A 16,734-nucleotide genomic window follows, 5' to 3' on the forward strand; every position below is an offset into this window, starting at 1 on the left:
TGCAGTCCTCTTGGGGGTGAGGTTGGCCTATTTAGGATTGAAAGAAGACTGCAAAATATCTTGTTTCCTGTCTAATAGGTTTAGCAAAAAATTATCTCCAAACAATATAAAATTTGCAGATGGAACTTCAGTTGGAAAGGAGAGGCTGTGTCTTCTCTTGGCAGAGTCAGTCTTGGCTCCTTGTTCATTACTGTTTCTTGTATTTTTAAATTTTCCACAAAGAATTAAGCATTAGCTAACACTGAAATAAGTTCATAAAGAATGCAAAATAAGTCTCTCTAGGGAAAGATGGGATGGAGGAGGAGCATCCCTCTCTTAACCAAAGATGCATGTGCTCTGCAGATGCTGATTATGTGTTAGTTTAAGTGAGACTGGGTTTCAATGAGCAGTATGGTATCTTGTTTAAATATCTTGCTGGGGAAATAACAATATTTACATTTTCATTTCAAGGTGGGAATTTTAACATGGATTTTAATTTAGATAGGATGGAGCTGTCATTGAGAACTGATGCTACTATGACCTTAATTTTTGGGTAACATCAAAGAGACGATTTACAAGTGTTGGAAATTATAGGGAATTTGACAATTGCTCATTTATAATTTAATTGCCTTCAGGCCTGGGTTAAGGAGGGTAGTACCTTCCAGTTGTTTAGAAATGAACTTAAAATAATTGATAGAAATTGTATTGGGTCTTGCTGAGGTGGAGTTCATTTTGCCACAGCAGCCTTCCCAGTGCTGTGCTTTGCATTAGTAGCTGGAAAGGTGTTGACAGCACAGAGTGCCTTGGCTGAGCAGTGCTTTGCTGTGCAGTGCTGGCACAGCACCAGCCTCTCTCTCCATCATTTCCCCCCCAGCAGTGTTCTGGGGTGGGGAAGATCTGGGAGGGGACAGAACTAGGCCCACTGACACAAATTAACCAAAGGGATATTCCATAGCATATGACTTCAGCTCAATTCCAAAAGCTAAGGAAAGGAGGAGGAAGATGGAACATTGGTTATTTACAGTGTTTGCTTTCCCAAGCAAATGCCGTATGTACTGAAGCCCTGCTTCCTGGGAAGTGACCAGACATCGTTTGCTGATGGGAAATAGAGAATAAAGTTGTTGACTTTTTTTTTTTCTTGGTGCACATGCAAACTTTCACTTATGCTTTAGTAAACTGTCTTACCTCAACCTACTGTTTTCCATCCTGTTTTCTCTCCTCTGTATAGCTGGGATGGGGAGAGATAGAGCAGCCCCATGGGCACCTGGAATCCAACAAAGGTCAACCCACCACGGAAGTTATGAAAATACTTGAAATTTTTTATGGCTTTTTAATGATGAAAGAATAAACACTTGTATCATCCTCATCTGGCAGTTGAATTAACCTGAATGGTGTAAATAATGATGTGACATAATCCTTGAAGTGCAAGCATTCTTGATGGAATTAGATAGGTCATTGACAGATGGTCATTCTCTACATGAACATTAACAAGCAAAGAGGGCTTTTTTCTTGAAGGAGATGATTAAGTATGAAGAATCTATTTAAAATATGTAGGTCTGACATTCTTCACTTACCTAAATGTAAACATAGTTCTAGAACACAAATTCCATGGAGTAATGCACACCAGTCTATTGCATTGATGAACAGCATGAATTGACTCCATTGTTTTAATTATAATTTAGCTCTTTACCCCTCTTCTTTTTCTGGAAAGCATATATGTTGATTTCCTTTAATTATTAAAAGTTTTGGTTTATTATGTTTTTGGCTTTTCTCTAGATTATGGGATGACGGAATTATTGATCCAGCTGACACAAGACTGGTTTTGGGCCTCAGTCTCAGTGCAGCACTAAATGCACCCACAAAGAAGACAGAATTTGGAGTTTTCAGGATGTAAACTTAAACATGTGGTCATCAGAATTACCTCTGTATATTTTATTTGGGGCTGGGCAGCACACTAACTACAATATTGCAGTGATTTAAAATAAAGATTTGTAAGATGCTATTTTTAATGAAACTTTCATCATTATTTTCACTGACTGTAATTGTCACACAGTGCTTCAGTTTTTTGATAATGATTTGAGATTAGTCATTTAAGTTCTTATGTAACTGCATTGCATGAATAAATCACAGTTTATTGATACTATCTCTTACATAAATAAATGTACAAAATAAGCTACATATTTGGTGCTTATCAGGTCTTGTGTTTCTTTTAATTCTTTTTTGTATGTCTTTTATGAATGCAAAGTATTTTTGAAGTCCAACAGAGAAAAACCCACGTTTGCTAATAAATAATTTTTGTGAAAGGGGAGTGCTGTAAGGGCAGCCAGGGATTTCAACAGAGCATAAAATCTTGGATTTCATGTGGTTGTTGTCATCTTGTTCTATCTCTGGCTTTCATCCAGGAAACATTGCTTTTCTGTGTGGTTCCCTGAAGTCAAAACAACTTTGAACCTGATGGATGCATAATGTTTTCTGGAAGAGGTGGAAGGTGTGTGCTGGTATCTATGAAATCAGCAGGTTGCTGAAAGCATGTGTGAGGATAGGGACTGCCTGCAAAGGTGTTTAAACATCTTGGCATGTGATCCTTCTGGTAATTTTGGTTTCACAAAGACAGTGTTCTCTCCACAAGGATCAATGATTTGCTCAGAGCAGAAGCCTGAAATCCACTGACTTAGGGAGTTCTGCGATGCTGGAGTGCTTTCTGATTATTCTAATTTATTTAGGGTAGCTTGCTGGAGTGAAGTTTTTCAAGAACTCAGTGTGTGTTATTTAATCTGTTCTCTTCAGAAACATTGCCCCTTGAAGAAACTACATACTGTTCTATCTGGGAACAGGAAGGTGATTTCATTTTATCTAGCTTTTCTCTACAGGTCCCTGGATAGCTATTGCCAGAAATATCCTTAACTGAGAGTCAAGTCCAAGAAGAGCCAGTGTCCATGAATAGAGGTCCTATCCTGTGCTGGCCTGTGGGGAGAGGAAAGACTGCTAAGAGGAGTGATCATCGGGGTAAGGTGCTAGCTGTAACCTCCCTCGGCTTGTGTGGAAAGGAGTTCTCCTTGGATCCAGGAGGAGGATGGAAGGTTTGCTATGTACCAGCTTTTCCAGTTGGATCTCAGACAGATGCAAAAGAGAAAATTAAATAATTCCTAGGAATGGGAATCTTCAGTGTAGGATACAGACAATGTAGACAGCCTAGTATATGTTGAACTGTGTGTTCTCTGGCACACTTGCCAAAAATTGCACTAAAAGAGCAATTTTCCCTTCCTTTTTAATGAGATTAAATATATCCAAAGCCTGGTGTGTTCTGCACCACTAGAGAGATACTTCTGTAGGTCTGCATTCTCATGCTTACTCTTAGTATATTAAATTAATATTTAACAAAGTATAATAGTTTAAAATACTCCTAACTAGGCACAGAGCTGTGCTTGTGTGCCACTTGCCTCACTACACACATTTGTGAACATGTCTAGCACAGACCCCAGATTTCTTGATCCTGAAAGTAAAGTGAAATTATTTATGGTTAGTAGGCTTCTGAAATGCATTTAAAAATACCCTACTTTTAAATACAGATTTATAAAATCTGTGTATACATACATATATAAGCAAGGAGAAAAAGAGTTCCAGACCCTGAAATGCTGTTAGTAACTTCCAGTATGAAGAATGCACTGTATTTTCTCCTACTCTAGTTGAATAATCAGTTCAGGCACTTGACTTTCTGTTCTTAATTATGGAGGTCACTTTTTGCCTGTCACTTCCAAAACCATGAGGACTACTGCCTATTTCTGCTAAGAAATCTGATATCTTCTGAATAATGTTTTTATTTTAAATGTATTATTTCAATTACACTGGTAATTAAATCATGCCACGTTGGAGACAGCAACATAATCCTGGGATACAGGTGATAGAAGCAGGTATGTTTGGAAAGATGCTTCTGAGAATGGTAATTCCCTGTTGCTTGTTACATCTGAAAATACAGTTCTTTACACTCGTCAAAATTTCTTCCTCTGAATGTGTGCAAGCAAAGTCAAAACACATGTCTGTTTAAATAGGAGTGTTCTGTCTTAATAATACTTAGCTTTGGAAACATGTTAAACAAATGAAATTAATCATCACAGGCTTAGCATCCTATCAGCATGATCTGGTAAGCAGTCGCTACTGAGCAGGATCTTCAGTCCAGAACAGCAGTTCAGAGAGCCACTAGTGGTTATCAATCCTCCACTACACAGGTATTTTGGAAACGCTTTTGCATGTTATTGTGCTGCATTCTGTATGGGGCACTGAGTGCACGCAGTGCTCCTCGTGTGTGATGGTGTTCTGATTACTGAGATGGTCTCTTGCTGCCCAGAGGTTTGCTGAAAAACATTGTTTTCTGTGGAGTCAGCAGGAGCAAGGAGTTGGACACCATGCTTGTACTACATTTCATGATGTTGGTAGATCTATTCATGCTGTCTCAAAAGAATCACCCAGAGCTCTCACATTTTTTCAGGAGTCTCGTACTTTTGCAATAGCAGCTCCTTTTTAGGTTTAACATGGATGCCATTAAAACAATAATTTTCAGTTTTCATTGGCACTGTGCTACCAGTAGGATCTCTTTTGGAGTGAAAATAAATTTTAAATAAACCTAGATTAAAGGTAGCTGCCACTGTAAGGGCATAATGTTCATGATGGCAGAGGCAATGTAAAACCTGTGGGTGACTATATCAAGACTTCTCCTACTTGACTCTGGTACATGTAACCTCTTCACTGTGGTATTGAAGCAGCTCACAACTGTTGCATCCTGGAGTTCGGGTTTAGATTAGGGTTTTTAATTTATGTTAAAATAAGTCAAATTGTAATCCCGCACACCCCCCGTGTCGTTTCCCGCCCCCACGGTTTCTGGCCCCACGCTGCCTGCTGCCAGATCTTCCCCCTCTGCCGCTCCTGTAACCACCATGCCGTCTGGCCCCGGGAAACCCCGTGCCTGCCACCCCAATCCACACGATCCCGCTCAGCCCGAGGCTCGGTGCCCGCCCCTGCGGGGTTCTCTGGTTGGTCGCTGTTGCTGGCGTCACCGCCACGACAGCCGCCCCTATTGGCCGGCAGGCCGTGGATCCTCTCGCCCCACCCCTTCATAAAATCCTACCCCGCCGGCCCCCAGGCGTCATTTTCTCCCATGCGAGTGTCGGGAGCAGTTGCATCTTTCCATCAAACCGCGCCATGTGTGACCAATAAACCGTCCCTGCCAAGCACAGAGTAAATGGACAAATTCCTTACTTCTTTGCCGGATCCCTAGCGCACGGTAACAGCGGCTGGCCAGCCCACGCGCCCGAGACACGGAGCTGTGTCCGGGAACCCGCGGCAGAAAACCCCGGCAGCACGTGGAAGCTACGCCACAGCTGGGCTCCGAAGAGCTGCGTGCAGCCAGGGAGAGCGAAAGCTGACGCCGCACACAACCACTAATCTGTTTCCTTACTGGAAAGGGTGGTAGTTGGGATAACACTGATTTTTCAAATGGAGGTTGAGGAACAAGGGAAATAGCTGTGCTCTATCAAGAGCACAAACTGTGGTGGACCAGAACATCACACCAAGTGCTCTAGACTTCTGGGGACCTTTGCTTCTATCTAGTCTTGCCATGGGCATAGCTGTTCTGAGCTATGTGCCTCCCTCCAGTCCCTGAGAAGAGGGGAGGCCACGAGATTACCTAGTTCTGTTTCTCCTTGATAGTTAGAGATGGTCTCTTTAAGAGGTTAACACTTAACAGCAAGGAGTTTAAGAGAGTGATACTGTGACCTTGAGGGTGTTTTCAAACACCGCTACAGAAGGAAATGGGAAACCATGAATTAGGTGGGCTCAGCTTCATGTCCCTAGAGATTGTTGTTGTAACCAAAGATTTCCTTCTCAAATTACCTGGGCTGGATCATAAAAATGTACCCATTACCATTTTCCTTTTTGTTTTCATGACAGCTAGGAAGGTGCTGGGAACCTGGGAGCTACAATTTGGTCTTCAGTCAAAATTGGTGGCAATTTTTTCAACAAATATCAAGATAGAGCCTCTGGAACACAATCATTACAAGCCTGCTTCCAGGGCTGAAATGAGATGTGGATAGTGCACAGCCTCTGCAACAGCTCTGGCTGTAGAAATGGAGAAGCCACTAGGGACTGGTTCCCACCACTCTTCCACCCGTGTGGGGTTAGTTTATTGGGGCGTTTCTAGCCTCACTGTTTGTGTGGGCATTGGTATATTACTGTTGTTCTGAGAACCCATCTTTTATTTAAATGGCTTTTTTCCAATCTCTTACTCATCAAGATGAATTGCTGTCTCCTGCTGAAATAGATGTCTTTCAAGTATGCCTCTGGACTCCTATTACTTCAAGTGTGGCAGAACTCTGATTTATCTTAGATTTTCCTCACTGTTCAAGGCTTCAGTAAAAAAAAAGTCTTTATTCAGAAAACCAATGATGGTATATTATTTTTTTAACTGTGGTTTATAAATTAAGGCAATTTAACAAGGCAGTTATAAAAGCCTGCTGCTTTTCTGCAAAGCTTTAAAGCATCCACTTAAAGCCAGATGTCCATTTTCATGTCTGATTCAGTAGAGCACTTGTTCAAATGTTTGACACTAATCTTTACAGTCTAGTAGTTCTAAAATCCATTCAACTCTATGTCTATGCCAAACCAAAACTAGAACACACATAAATGTCTCAGAACTGTTCACCAGCATCAACATAAACTTCCATTATTTTCCCACTTTTAGAAGTACACTTAATTAATTGATAATGATGGAAGAGTGTGATTATGAAAAGCATGTGTGATTTTCAAAATTATCCATTTGATGTATAGATGCCAATGCACGTTGGTAGTGTTATGTTTGTACCTTGTGTGCAATAACATTTGCATGGAGAAAGTAAGCTTTGAGAAACTTGAAACTAGTTGTACTTAGGTACAACAGAGCTGCTCATTCCCATGGTCTGACCGCATTTCATGTGGATTTTTTATCCCTTAGTGCTGGAGACAAAGTGTACAAAAAATGGCTGAATGGGGAACAAGGGACAGTGATGTCTGCAGAGACAGTGTGATACAGACAGTAACAGGCACAGAAACTTGTACAGTTCTGTGGGTACCTGTCTGTAGGCAGACAGATAAAATTACTTTTGGAAACTGAAATTTGTAATTGCCTCCACATTCCACAATAATTTTACTGGGGTAGCTAAAATTAAATTCAGCTTTTTACTGGAAGTGCAAGTTGGAAAGAAAATAGTGATGTTTTCTGAGCATCTCTGGTGTGTTCAACACTGCATGAGTAATCCTCATACTATAAAATATAGTTTGAATTTTTGGTCAGGCTTCACAGATGCTGCTTTTAAAGTTGAATAGGCCATATATCTGCTTCTCTGTATGAACTGTTGCATTTTTAATAGCTTGGGTTATTTCTCTGTTCTAAGAAACTTCATGTTGGCACACCTATCATTTTCAGTATTACATGTAGTTGTGGTTTTCCTCCAGCCTGGGAACAAAGCCTGGACTTTGCTATGAGTGATTTACCACCAGCCTGACATCTGAAATCTTAACCTTCCCTGTGGCTAAATTAAACTGGAGGATCCACACAGACAGACAGAGGATCTCTGCTCTGACCAGCAATTACAAATGAGACCTTTGCTGGATGTGATGATCAATTGGAGTGTGTGGGAGGAGGTAAGAGCAAGAGGTGAACACACAGCGCTGGAGGCAAGCAATGTGATGGAGAGATCAGAACCTCAAACAAAATGCTGCTCTTGAAAATTACTTGTTGAACCACACTCCTTTTGTTCCCTTGAAAAAATACCTGTCTGCTTGGAAAAATACATGCCTGGACCTGTTTAATTTTTCTTTAAACAACTTTGTGTGTGTGCTCACACTGTATTCCTTTTTCAAGCTGTTCCTAGCTCCCCTTCCTAGCTTCCCTACAAATGACCAGCTGTTAAGAGTTTGTTAACAAGCTGGGAGAGTTTTGTTAAGGTTTTCCAGTTTCCTCCTTCTCCAAATGATCCTCCCTTCACCAAAGGAGACGCGGCCCAGTTCCTGCTGCTGTTGACTTGCAGGCAGGAACACATCCCCATAGCCACTTCAGAGCTGTGAGCTTGAAGTGAAACCTCCTTAGAGGTAGACCCAGCTTGTTGCCTTCTTGTCCCAGCAACCAGATGGCCAAATGTCTCATGCCAGCAAACTGTTGCTCAGCGACCCTGTTTTACCCCAGCCTTGGCCCAGAGGAGGCTGGAGAAAGGCTCAGCACTGTCCTTCATCTTGCATGTTCTTCTTGGCATGCCACTGCTTTTCTTAATGGCAAGAGCTGCCCCTGCCACTACCATATCCATGAGGCCTGGGCAGGTTTATCCGGCCAAGGGTCTTTTTAGTGAGGATATTCATGGACACAAGGCCACTGGGCTTGCAGAACCAAACATCAGTGGGAAGATCTGAATGACATGTGTTCACTGATGCTAGGTCTCCTTTTGGTGACTGCACTTTTTCTCTCCCAAAATGGAGGTGGCCTCATTCTGCACACAGGGTGTATAATGCTCCCCAAAAATCTGCTCAGTGGTATGATATTTGACCTCAAGCACCATTCACAGTTCTGACTGATGTATTAGCAGTTACTTTTATCCTGAGCTTATTGATACTACTTCTTACCTTGCTCTCGGTGGCCCTGAGCCCCCCCCACACTCTTGGTTTCCACCTGTCCTTATTCAAGCATTCAAATCCTCATCAGCTTGTCTCTCATCATCACTATCTATCACACCCCCATGCCCCCCATGCTCCTTTAGGCTAATCCTCCCACATGGCTCTTCTTTCCTTCTAGCACATTGTGTTTTTCCTTAGCCCACGGGGTACTTACCCTCCCTCGTGTCAGATCCCTGTGTTGACTTCCAAGCCTAGTCTCCCTAGTCTGCAACCCCAACTTCCACTTTCATCTGTGTGTCCAATGTCCACCCTCTCCCTCAACCATTCCAGCTCCCAAGGGCGAGGGTATAGTTTCCCTCTCTGCTCACAGCCCTCGACTGTGGACGAGCACAGGGAGTGCGGGCAGGGTGCGGCTGGGCTGGCCGCCTTCCCCTCGGCCGCCCTCAGAGATGGATCCGTTGTTTGGCCCGAGGGCCAGGGACGGCCAGCGCTTTGGGGCGCCGACTGGGGCGGTCGGGAGGTGGGGGCGCGGAGCCCAGCCGTGCCGTGCCGACACTCGGGGCGCGGTGGCGGTGGGCGCTGACGCAGGGTGGGGCGGGCACGGCGCTATAAAGGCGGCGGCGGCGGCGGCGGGGTGGCAGCACCATGGAGAGCAGCCGGGCACTGGCGCTGTGCGCCGTGGCGGCCGCGCTGCTGCTGAGCGCCCGCGGACACGAATCGACCCCGCCGCGCCGCGTGCGCGACCTGGGACCGCCCGGTGGCGGAGGCGCCTCCCGGGAGAAGGAGCTGGTGCGGCGGAGGCCGGGGCCGGGCGGGGGGCGCCGCCGGGGCGGGCGCGGTCTGACGGCGGCTCTGTGGTCTCTTGGCAGATCGAGGCGCTGCAGGAGGTGCTGGAGAAGCTCAAGAGCAAGAGGGGACCGCAGTACGAGAAGAAGTTCGGGCAGGTGCCCATGGTGGGTGTCTCGGCGGGACGGGTCGGGACAGCACCGGGAAGGGAATAAAAAGGAAGGGGAAGGGAGCAGAGCAGAACGAGGCGGGACGGGACGGAATGGTAAACGGACGGGACGGGACGGGACGGGACCGGGACGGGAAGGGAAGGGAAGGGAAGGGAAGGGAAGGGAAGGGAAGGGAAGGGAAGGGAAGGGAAGGGAAGGGAAGGGAAGGGAAGGGAAGGGAAGGGAAGGGAAGGGAAGGGAAGGGAAGGGAAGGAAGGGAAGGGAAGGGAAGGGAAGGGAAGGGAAGGGAAGGGAAGGGAAGGGAAGGGAAGGGAAGGGAAAGGAAGGGAAGGGAAGGGAAGGGAAGGGAAGGGAAGGGAAGGGAAGGGAAGGGAAGGGAAGGGAAGGGACTGGTCTAGACGGGACGGGACGACACAGGAGAAAATGGGACTAGGCTAGACGGCACGGGACGTGACGGGACAGGACTGGGCGGCCGCTGGTGGCGGTCCCACTCACCGCCGGTCGCTGCCCGCAGTGCGACGCCGGGGAGCAGTGCGCCGTGAGGAAGGGGGCTCGCATCGGGAAGCTCTGCGACTGCCCCCGGGGGACGTCGTGCAATTCCTTCCTCCTCAAGTGCCTGTAAGCAGAGGCGTCCCAGGACAAGCGGCCGGGAGCGCAGGCACTGACGTCTGGCCGCCCCGACGTGCCGGCGACTTCCCGCAGCTCCTCCGCCCGAGAAACGCAGCGAGAAGCCCCCGAATCGCCCGTGTAACGCCGTCCGTGACATTCGACATCCGTGGAGCTGTTTTCTTTCTCTCCCCTGCCCCACCCCGTCCTCTCCCTCCCCTTTTTCCCCGCTTGTTTTTGTCCGTCCAGGAAAATCCCGGGCTGTGCCTTGGGAGTAGAGGTGCCGGTCCGGGGAGCTGGAGTGCCGTCCCAGTGCAGACCCGAGTAGTGCCAAGCCTTGCCGGGAAGCCATACTGGCCCCGTGCCGTGCCCCGGGCTGTTCGGCTCCTTCCTCGGGCGGAAAACATCCAGCCACTGTCGGCTGGAGGAGCCGGGGCCAAGGGACTCCCCTGGGGTAGCGGGGCCAGACTTCCCTTTGAGGGTAGCAGGGCCAGGCGGGATGCAGGTGTGTGCAAAGCACCCTGTCCCTCTCTCTTGCCTCCCCGCTGAGAGGACCCAGTTCGGCACACCCCAGAGCAAGCAGCCTGCAGCCCTCGGTGGGGTTCACCCACACCGCTGGCCTCAGGCCAAATCCAGCTGAGCTCACCTTGTGCTGTAGAAAATTTGGCGGGAGACACTGATGGTGTGCAGGGGGTCCGGCACTAGCCTGGCTGGGGTGGGGCTGGGGGGAAATCGGTTGCTTTACTAGGGTCAACCACGGAGAGAAAGCTGTCTGGATTTGTTGCAAACTACCTGGGGATATCCTACTCATGTTTCTACAATGAACTGATGTATATAAATATGTCTGTCCTCCACAGGTACACTGTGTATTTCAGCAAACTCATAATGTGTTTTAATCCTTTGTCTCTATTAATAAAGTCAGTGTTCTGATGACAGTATTTTGGGTGTTTTAATTCATGCATCGGAATCCTGAGCACTCAAAGAGAGAGGCTAAGGGTATCTCCAAAACTACTGCAAGTGTTAGTGTGTGCTTTAGCCAGGCTATCAGCTAGGTCAGGATAGGACTAGAAACCAAGGTTCATGTGTTCTGGTGCTGCTCAGCTGACATCTGCTCCCTCCCCACAGGCACCCAGAGGGACTGTGACAAATACAGATGCTTAGGACCTCAGGTTTTTCTTTGGAAGAGAACAGGGTGTATCTCAGCTGCAGAGACTTGTCTGGGGAGCCAGTATATGGGGGGTAAACTACCATGAGCTGGATCACAGTGTTACTGTGTGTTTGATTCCCGTAAATGATGGATGCCTGAAGGAACTTCTTGCCTCTCCTTTGTCACAATTCCTCTGTGGGTGTCTTTTTGAGAACCAGCTCTTAATTCTATCAGCATGGAGATGAGGGGCTGCATGGGCCAAGCAGACACAGGGGAAAGATATACAAGGGAATTTCATATTTCATGCTGAAGAGAGCACAAATTTAGGTGAGAAGCCCAGAGTTTTGTGAGAAAAAGGCTTCTGTAAGGCATTTGCTTTACTTCTGAACAGTAAGAGCACATAAGCAATTCTGACTGAAACAGGTACAGAGAAGCTGACTTCAAAGAGACCCACCACTGCTCATTTTGCTATCACTATTACTACTATTATTATTGCTGGTATTATAGTTGCTGGGGTTTATTGGTTTTATTAATTATTATTTTTCAGGACTGGAATGAACTCTTCTTAGCCTGAAGAAGGACAAAATAAAGGGTAGCTGAAAGCAGTCAGAGTGGTAAGGCTGTTTTAGCAGGTGGGGCCACAAGACAGGTATGCCATTCGTGGGCAAGGGAATACTGGCCTGGGAGACTGTGTATGTGGGGGAGTCAGGAGGGGAGTGTTAAATTAAAGCAGGAGCCATGGCGCACTTGGTGGGAACACTGTTCAAGGAGGACTTGACAAAGAGAAATGGGTATGTAATGAGCTGGGCTAGAGCAGTCAGGAGTTGCAGCTGGCTCTGCCTGCCACTTTTGTGACTGTGGGTGAGTAATGCCTCTGTGTTGATAGAGCATTTGCAGGGCTGGGGCCAAATGTCAGGTTTTGTAAACTTGTAACTGGTTGTGGATGTTTTTTATGGTATTTCCCAGAGATATTGTAGAAATCCTTAATTTCTCAAGGAATAATGAAATAATTTTTGTAGCATGTCTGTTTGGTTCCCATACAAACAATATTTCGGTATTTTTTATACTTTGGCTGTTTGATGGTTCTGTCAGTATTTATTGTGTTACAGAGCACAGCTTGTGAGTATCCATACAACTATACTCTTCAAATCTAGGTTTTTACTTATAGTAGCTAACAGACAGAATGGTGTTTTTGTGTGTATATGGGTATTTATATCTTATATTTTAAATCCAGAATGTAAACTAAGCCACCCAGCTTCACTCCTTGGCACGAGTTTCTGGCTGCATTTAATTTTCCCATACCGGATAATTTTCCTATGCTTCCCTCATCTGAAATATCCCCTTTTGCTACCTCATATGGTACAATGTTATTACTTCAGGATCATTCAGAGGTGAAACTGGATTATTAAGGGCTTTATTAATCAATGGCTGTGTCCGGCCCCAAGTACCACAATAATCTCAATGAACTGCTTGTGACTCTACATGTAGCATTTACTGGAGGTGTCTTTACACAGAATGGGACTGAAAAATGAAATGTTGGACTAAAATATACAAAGAACTATTCAGCTTATGTGTTGATTTTATAGTTCTTGTTTTGCCAGATTATATTGCTCGAAATTATAAATGTGGTTTACATAAAATCAAAATCATAAATCTAAAACCTAACTTAAGGAATAAGGATTTTGGGATTACTTTCATGGTACTGACATTATGACAATACTCTCTGCAGTGTTCTGTGCACTAACCTGAGGGCTCTTACCTTGTTGATTATACATGACCACTTACATGACATTACAGATATTTCTATTGTAGAGATTAAAACAAAATAGGTCAGGAGAGAAACTTGTGCTGTAAGAGTCAGGACAGAATTGGCATTTGCATATTCTTCACTCCTGAAATCAATTACATGAAATGATACAATTTTAAAATATAAAATATCTCCTGATTTCACCTTACTAACACTTCCAAGGTGGACCCTACATACAACGTATCCAAGACAAGAAACACAGATTTTGAGGGTTCATCTTGGATTTAGACACCAGAGAGAGCTGCAAGAAATTCTGGGTTCAATAAATGTGGTTCAGAATTAATGTGTTTACTGAGTATGATGTAGAAAAACCCAGCTGCTTCAAGTCCTATCATATTAGAAGTCAACCACAGTAAATCTGCTTGCCTCCTGCTGACTCCATCTGAAGAACAAATTTTTCTTTTTGACTGGATCTTCCAGCTAGAAAGAGATGTGAAAACTGCTCCTGACAGGCTGGTTGTCAGGTTATTTCTTTCTGTGTGGTGGGTTGACCAGCAGTTTCAGCCGGCCCCACAGCCCAGGGGATCAGTGCTGTGTGCCTGGGTGACTCACCAGTTTCAGAGGCTTCTGGCAGCTCCCAGATACTTGGGTTTGACTAAAACATTACCCCTGTTTTCAGCTACTCTGCACATGAAGATGGAAACATAGAGAGACATCATGAAAAAGTCTTGCAAAAAGGTGTTAACTCAAGAGAGTGTTATATATAACTGCTAACTGAAATAAATAAAAATGAAATATAGTGCTAGAAATCAAGGAATCCATGCAGAAACCCCATTTCTGTCAGTAGTGCAACCCCAATTAAGAAGCTAGTTGAACATCAGGCAGCTGGACAAACAGGCCCAGCCAGTCTGTCCAGTTAGTCTCTTTTCCTTGCCATCATGGCTTTCCCCATGTCATACCTGCTAGCACAGTGTGATCCTCCTTCTTCTAGAGCAAACCTCTTCCCAGAGACCACCTACTCAAAACTCAACTTACAATAATTATCTGTAGCCAAGTCTTCTCCAGGAGGCTCTACATAATTCTCAGGCTTGGTGGTCCTGGTGGAGGCAGGCACTGCTCTTCATTAACCAGCATTTTGAAAATGTATGCCTATGGCTGGCAGCCCCTGGAGTAACAGATTGCACAAGTATTGAGAGGAAAACTGAGGTTCACATCAGAAGTCACAGAGTTTGGAGGTAACATTGCATGGATAAAATGTATTTCACATACACTGGACATTTTCTCCTGAGGTGGATTTTGCTGCTTCTCAGATTCTGGGGTGGTTTTTTTTTGTTGTTGTGGTAGGTTTGCTTTGTTCCCCCCTCTTTCCTCACCCCATTTCTTTCAGTACCTCCTTCTCTGAGTTAGCAGAGAAAACAGTTACACACTAATCAACACTGATTGATAGAATATGTGGACGTTCTCAAGTGTTCAACTTTTTTGTAACTTGTATAGAAGTACATGACATTGCATCCAGCCAGTTGCTCTTCCTTGTAGGGTTTCAGTTTAACTAAAGTAGTAGAGACTTTATGGCTCTCTGTTGGTGGTGGCTCCACCACAGATTGGAGCTGGGCAAAAATTAAACCAGCAGAAGAACAAGAGGTGGCAGTGTTGTAATGGAATGACATTCTCAGCATGCAGCTGTCTCTCATCTAAATGAGTGTGTAAGCTTAACAGTGATGAATGAGATTTTGGGGAATGGATTTTTTTAAATTTATTTTTTTTAATAGAGCAATCTGGAACACACAGCCATACCTTGCCTGTCTAGAGAATCTGTGACCTCTTACAACTCCCAGCAAGTTACCTTTCGGATCTAGGTCTCTAGGAGATGTGGTAACACCCCTTGCTGGGAAGGGAGGCTGCACAGAAAGAGACTCAGGAACCTGAGCAGCCTTCCTTCACCGCCTCCCTCAAATCCCTCATCCTGTCTGCGTGAGCCTTTTTCAGCTCAGGTCTGGGCCTTCAGATTTTGGCAAGATTGTGCAGAAGATGTGTGGGACCTGCCTGGAGCCCTTCCACACAGTCTGTCTGAAGTAGCAGCCATAATGAGATTGGAAATGAAAACATAAATACTGATTAAGCATTCAAGGGTGGCCCTTTTAATTCCTCCCAAGTAAATGGCAAATACTCTTTTGTATGCAGTAATTGACTTGATTGCGACTTGGAGATCTTGCCTGTTTTGCCTGGGAGGCAGAACATATTCTAACTTGCAGGCACTACTGTAATAGAATGACCACACAGGAGCCAGACTTTGTCCCAGTCTTCTGGTCCCCTGTGATTGTCTTGTAGGATCCTACAGGATTCACAGAAATGATCACACCAACACAAAGAACCAGCTGCTGGGTTCCAGCTGTGAACCACAAATTACATTTGAGGGTCTGGCACAGAGAGAGTGGATGGTGGTGAGGGCTCACTTCTATGCCTGGGAAGACAGATACTCCTGGAAGCTGTGCTAAGGCACACAGGGAACAGGGAGATGATTTGAAACAGCCAGCACAGCTTCACCAAGGGCAAGTCCTGCCTGGCCAACCCAGTGGCCTTCTGTGGTGGAGTGACAAGAGAAGAGCTACAGATACCTATCTGGATTTCTGTAAGGCCTTTGACACAGTCCCCCACCACATCCTCCTATCTAAATTGGAGAGAGACGGATTGAATGGGTGGACTGCTTGGTGGATGAGTAACTGACCTGATGGTCACATCCAGAGGGTAGTGGTCAACTGCCCAGTGGCCACTGATGTCCTGTCACAGATGGACATCAGTGAAAAGCAGTGTCCCTCAGTGGTCTGTATTGGGATCAGTACTGTTAAAAGTCTTCAGCAATGACACAGACAGTGGCACTAAGTGCAGGTTTGGAGATGACATCAAGCTGAGTGGTGCAGCTGACATTCCTAAAGGACTGGATGCTGTCCAGAGGTGTAGCAGAATTTCTGAGAGAAAGAGGGCATGATTTATATTTAGAAGGTTGAGCTACCCCAGCCTAGGCCTCAGCTACAGGCCTTGGTGAGGCCTTGAAGCCTCTGACGCAGTTAGAAATTCAGTCTGTGGCGCAGTTAGAAATTATGTTAAGGTAATCACAGTATAATTGAGCTTTCTGGGTGTGAAGTAGTATAGGTCTGCAGTGTGAAACTTTAACCACCTTAAGACAAAGACAAACAATGTTTGCTTGCCAACGAGATTGTACTCACAATTGTAAACTATATTGAAGTGTATATAAACTGCCATCTTACAAACAATAAAGGGAGAACGTACGTTTCACCACATTGGTGCGGATCTGCGTTTGTCCTGTCCAGCCTCCCGGAATTTATGAGTCCCTGATTCATGTGGCGCCTGTGAACAGGGACTGGAAGACTGATGAGCCGTCAAAACGCCTCTGTGACGCTGTCAGACGGTGGCCCCCGGTCCGCGTGAAGGAGGGCGCGAAGAAGGGCTTGCGATCCCAAATCGTTGTTATCGCGGCAGAGATCTCCATTCTTTGGGACCCCACGGCGCTTTAGGACGATGGGGATTGGGATGCCGGAGCACTGAAGCCTCCTCAGTTTCCGAGTCGAGTGTTTCGACGGGAAGCGGGAAAGTCCCCGTGGTTCACAGATTGAACGGAAGCGCGGCGAAGGTGAACGACACGGAGC

General features: G+C 45.6%; 2 protein-coding genes across 4 annotated transcripts in view; both read left to right on the forward strand.

The window, feature by feature from the left end:
- Positions 1-2,157, forward strand: part of MCCC2 (methylcrotonyl-CoA carboxylase subunit 2) — a 37,252-nt gene extending 35,095 nt beyond the window's left edge. For 2 of the 3 annotated variants that reach the window (XM_053932580.1, XM_053932579.1), the window contains one exon: positions 1,756-2,157. In XM_053932580.1, coding sequence (XP_053788555.1) covers positions 1,756-1,873 — 118 coding nt within the window. In that variant the 3' untranslated portion in view covers positions 1,874-2,157. The remainder of the gene's footprint in view (positions 1-1,755) is intronic. The other variant, XR_008428725.1, reaches the window with a different exon arrangement.
- Positions 2,158-9,242: 7,085 nt separating this feature from the next.
- CARTPT (CART prepropeptide) lies at positions 9,243-10,192 on the forward strand. Its single transcript, XM_053931907.1, has 3 exons — positions 9,243-9,402; positions 9,483-9,566; positions 10,084-10,192. The coding sequence occupies exons 1-3, from the start codon at positions 9,259-9,261 to the stop codon at positions 10,189-10,191; spliced, it is 336 nt and encodes a 111-aa protein (XP_053787882.1). The 5' UTR covers positions 9,243-9,258; the 3' UTR covers position 10,192.
- The last annotated feature ends 6,542 nt before the right edge of the window (positions 10,193-16,734 follow it).

This window comes from Vidua chalybeata, chromosome Z (genome assembly GCF_026979565.1).
Source record: "Vidua chalybeata isolate OUT-0048 chromosome Z, bVidCha1 merged haplotype, whole genome shotgun sequence".
In the NCBI taxonomy this organism is placed as follows: domain Eukaryota; kingdom Metazoa; phylum Chordata; class Aves; order Passeriformes; family Viduidae; genus Vidua; species Vidua chalybeata.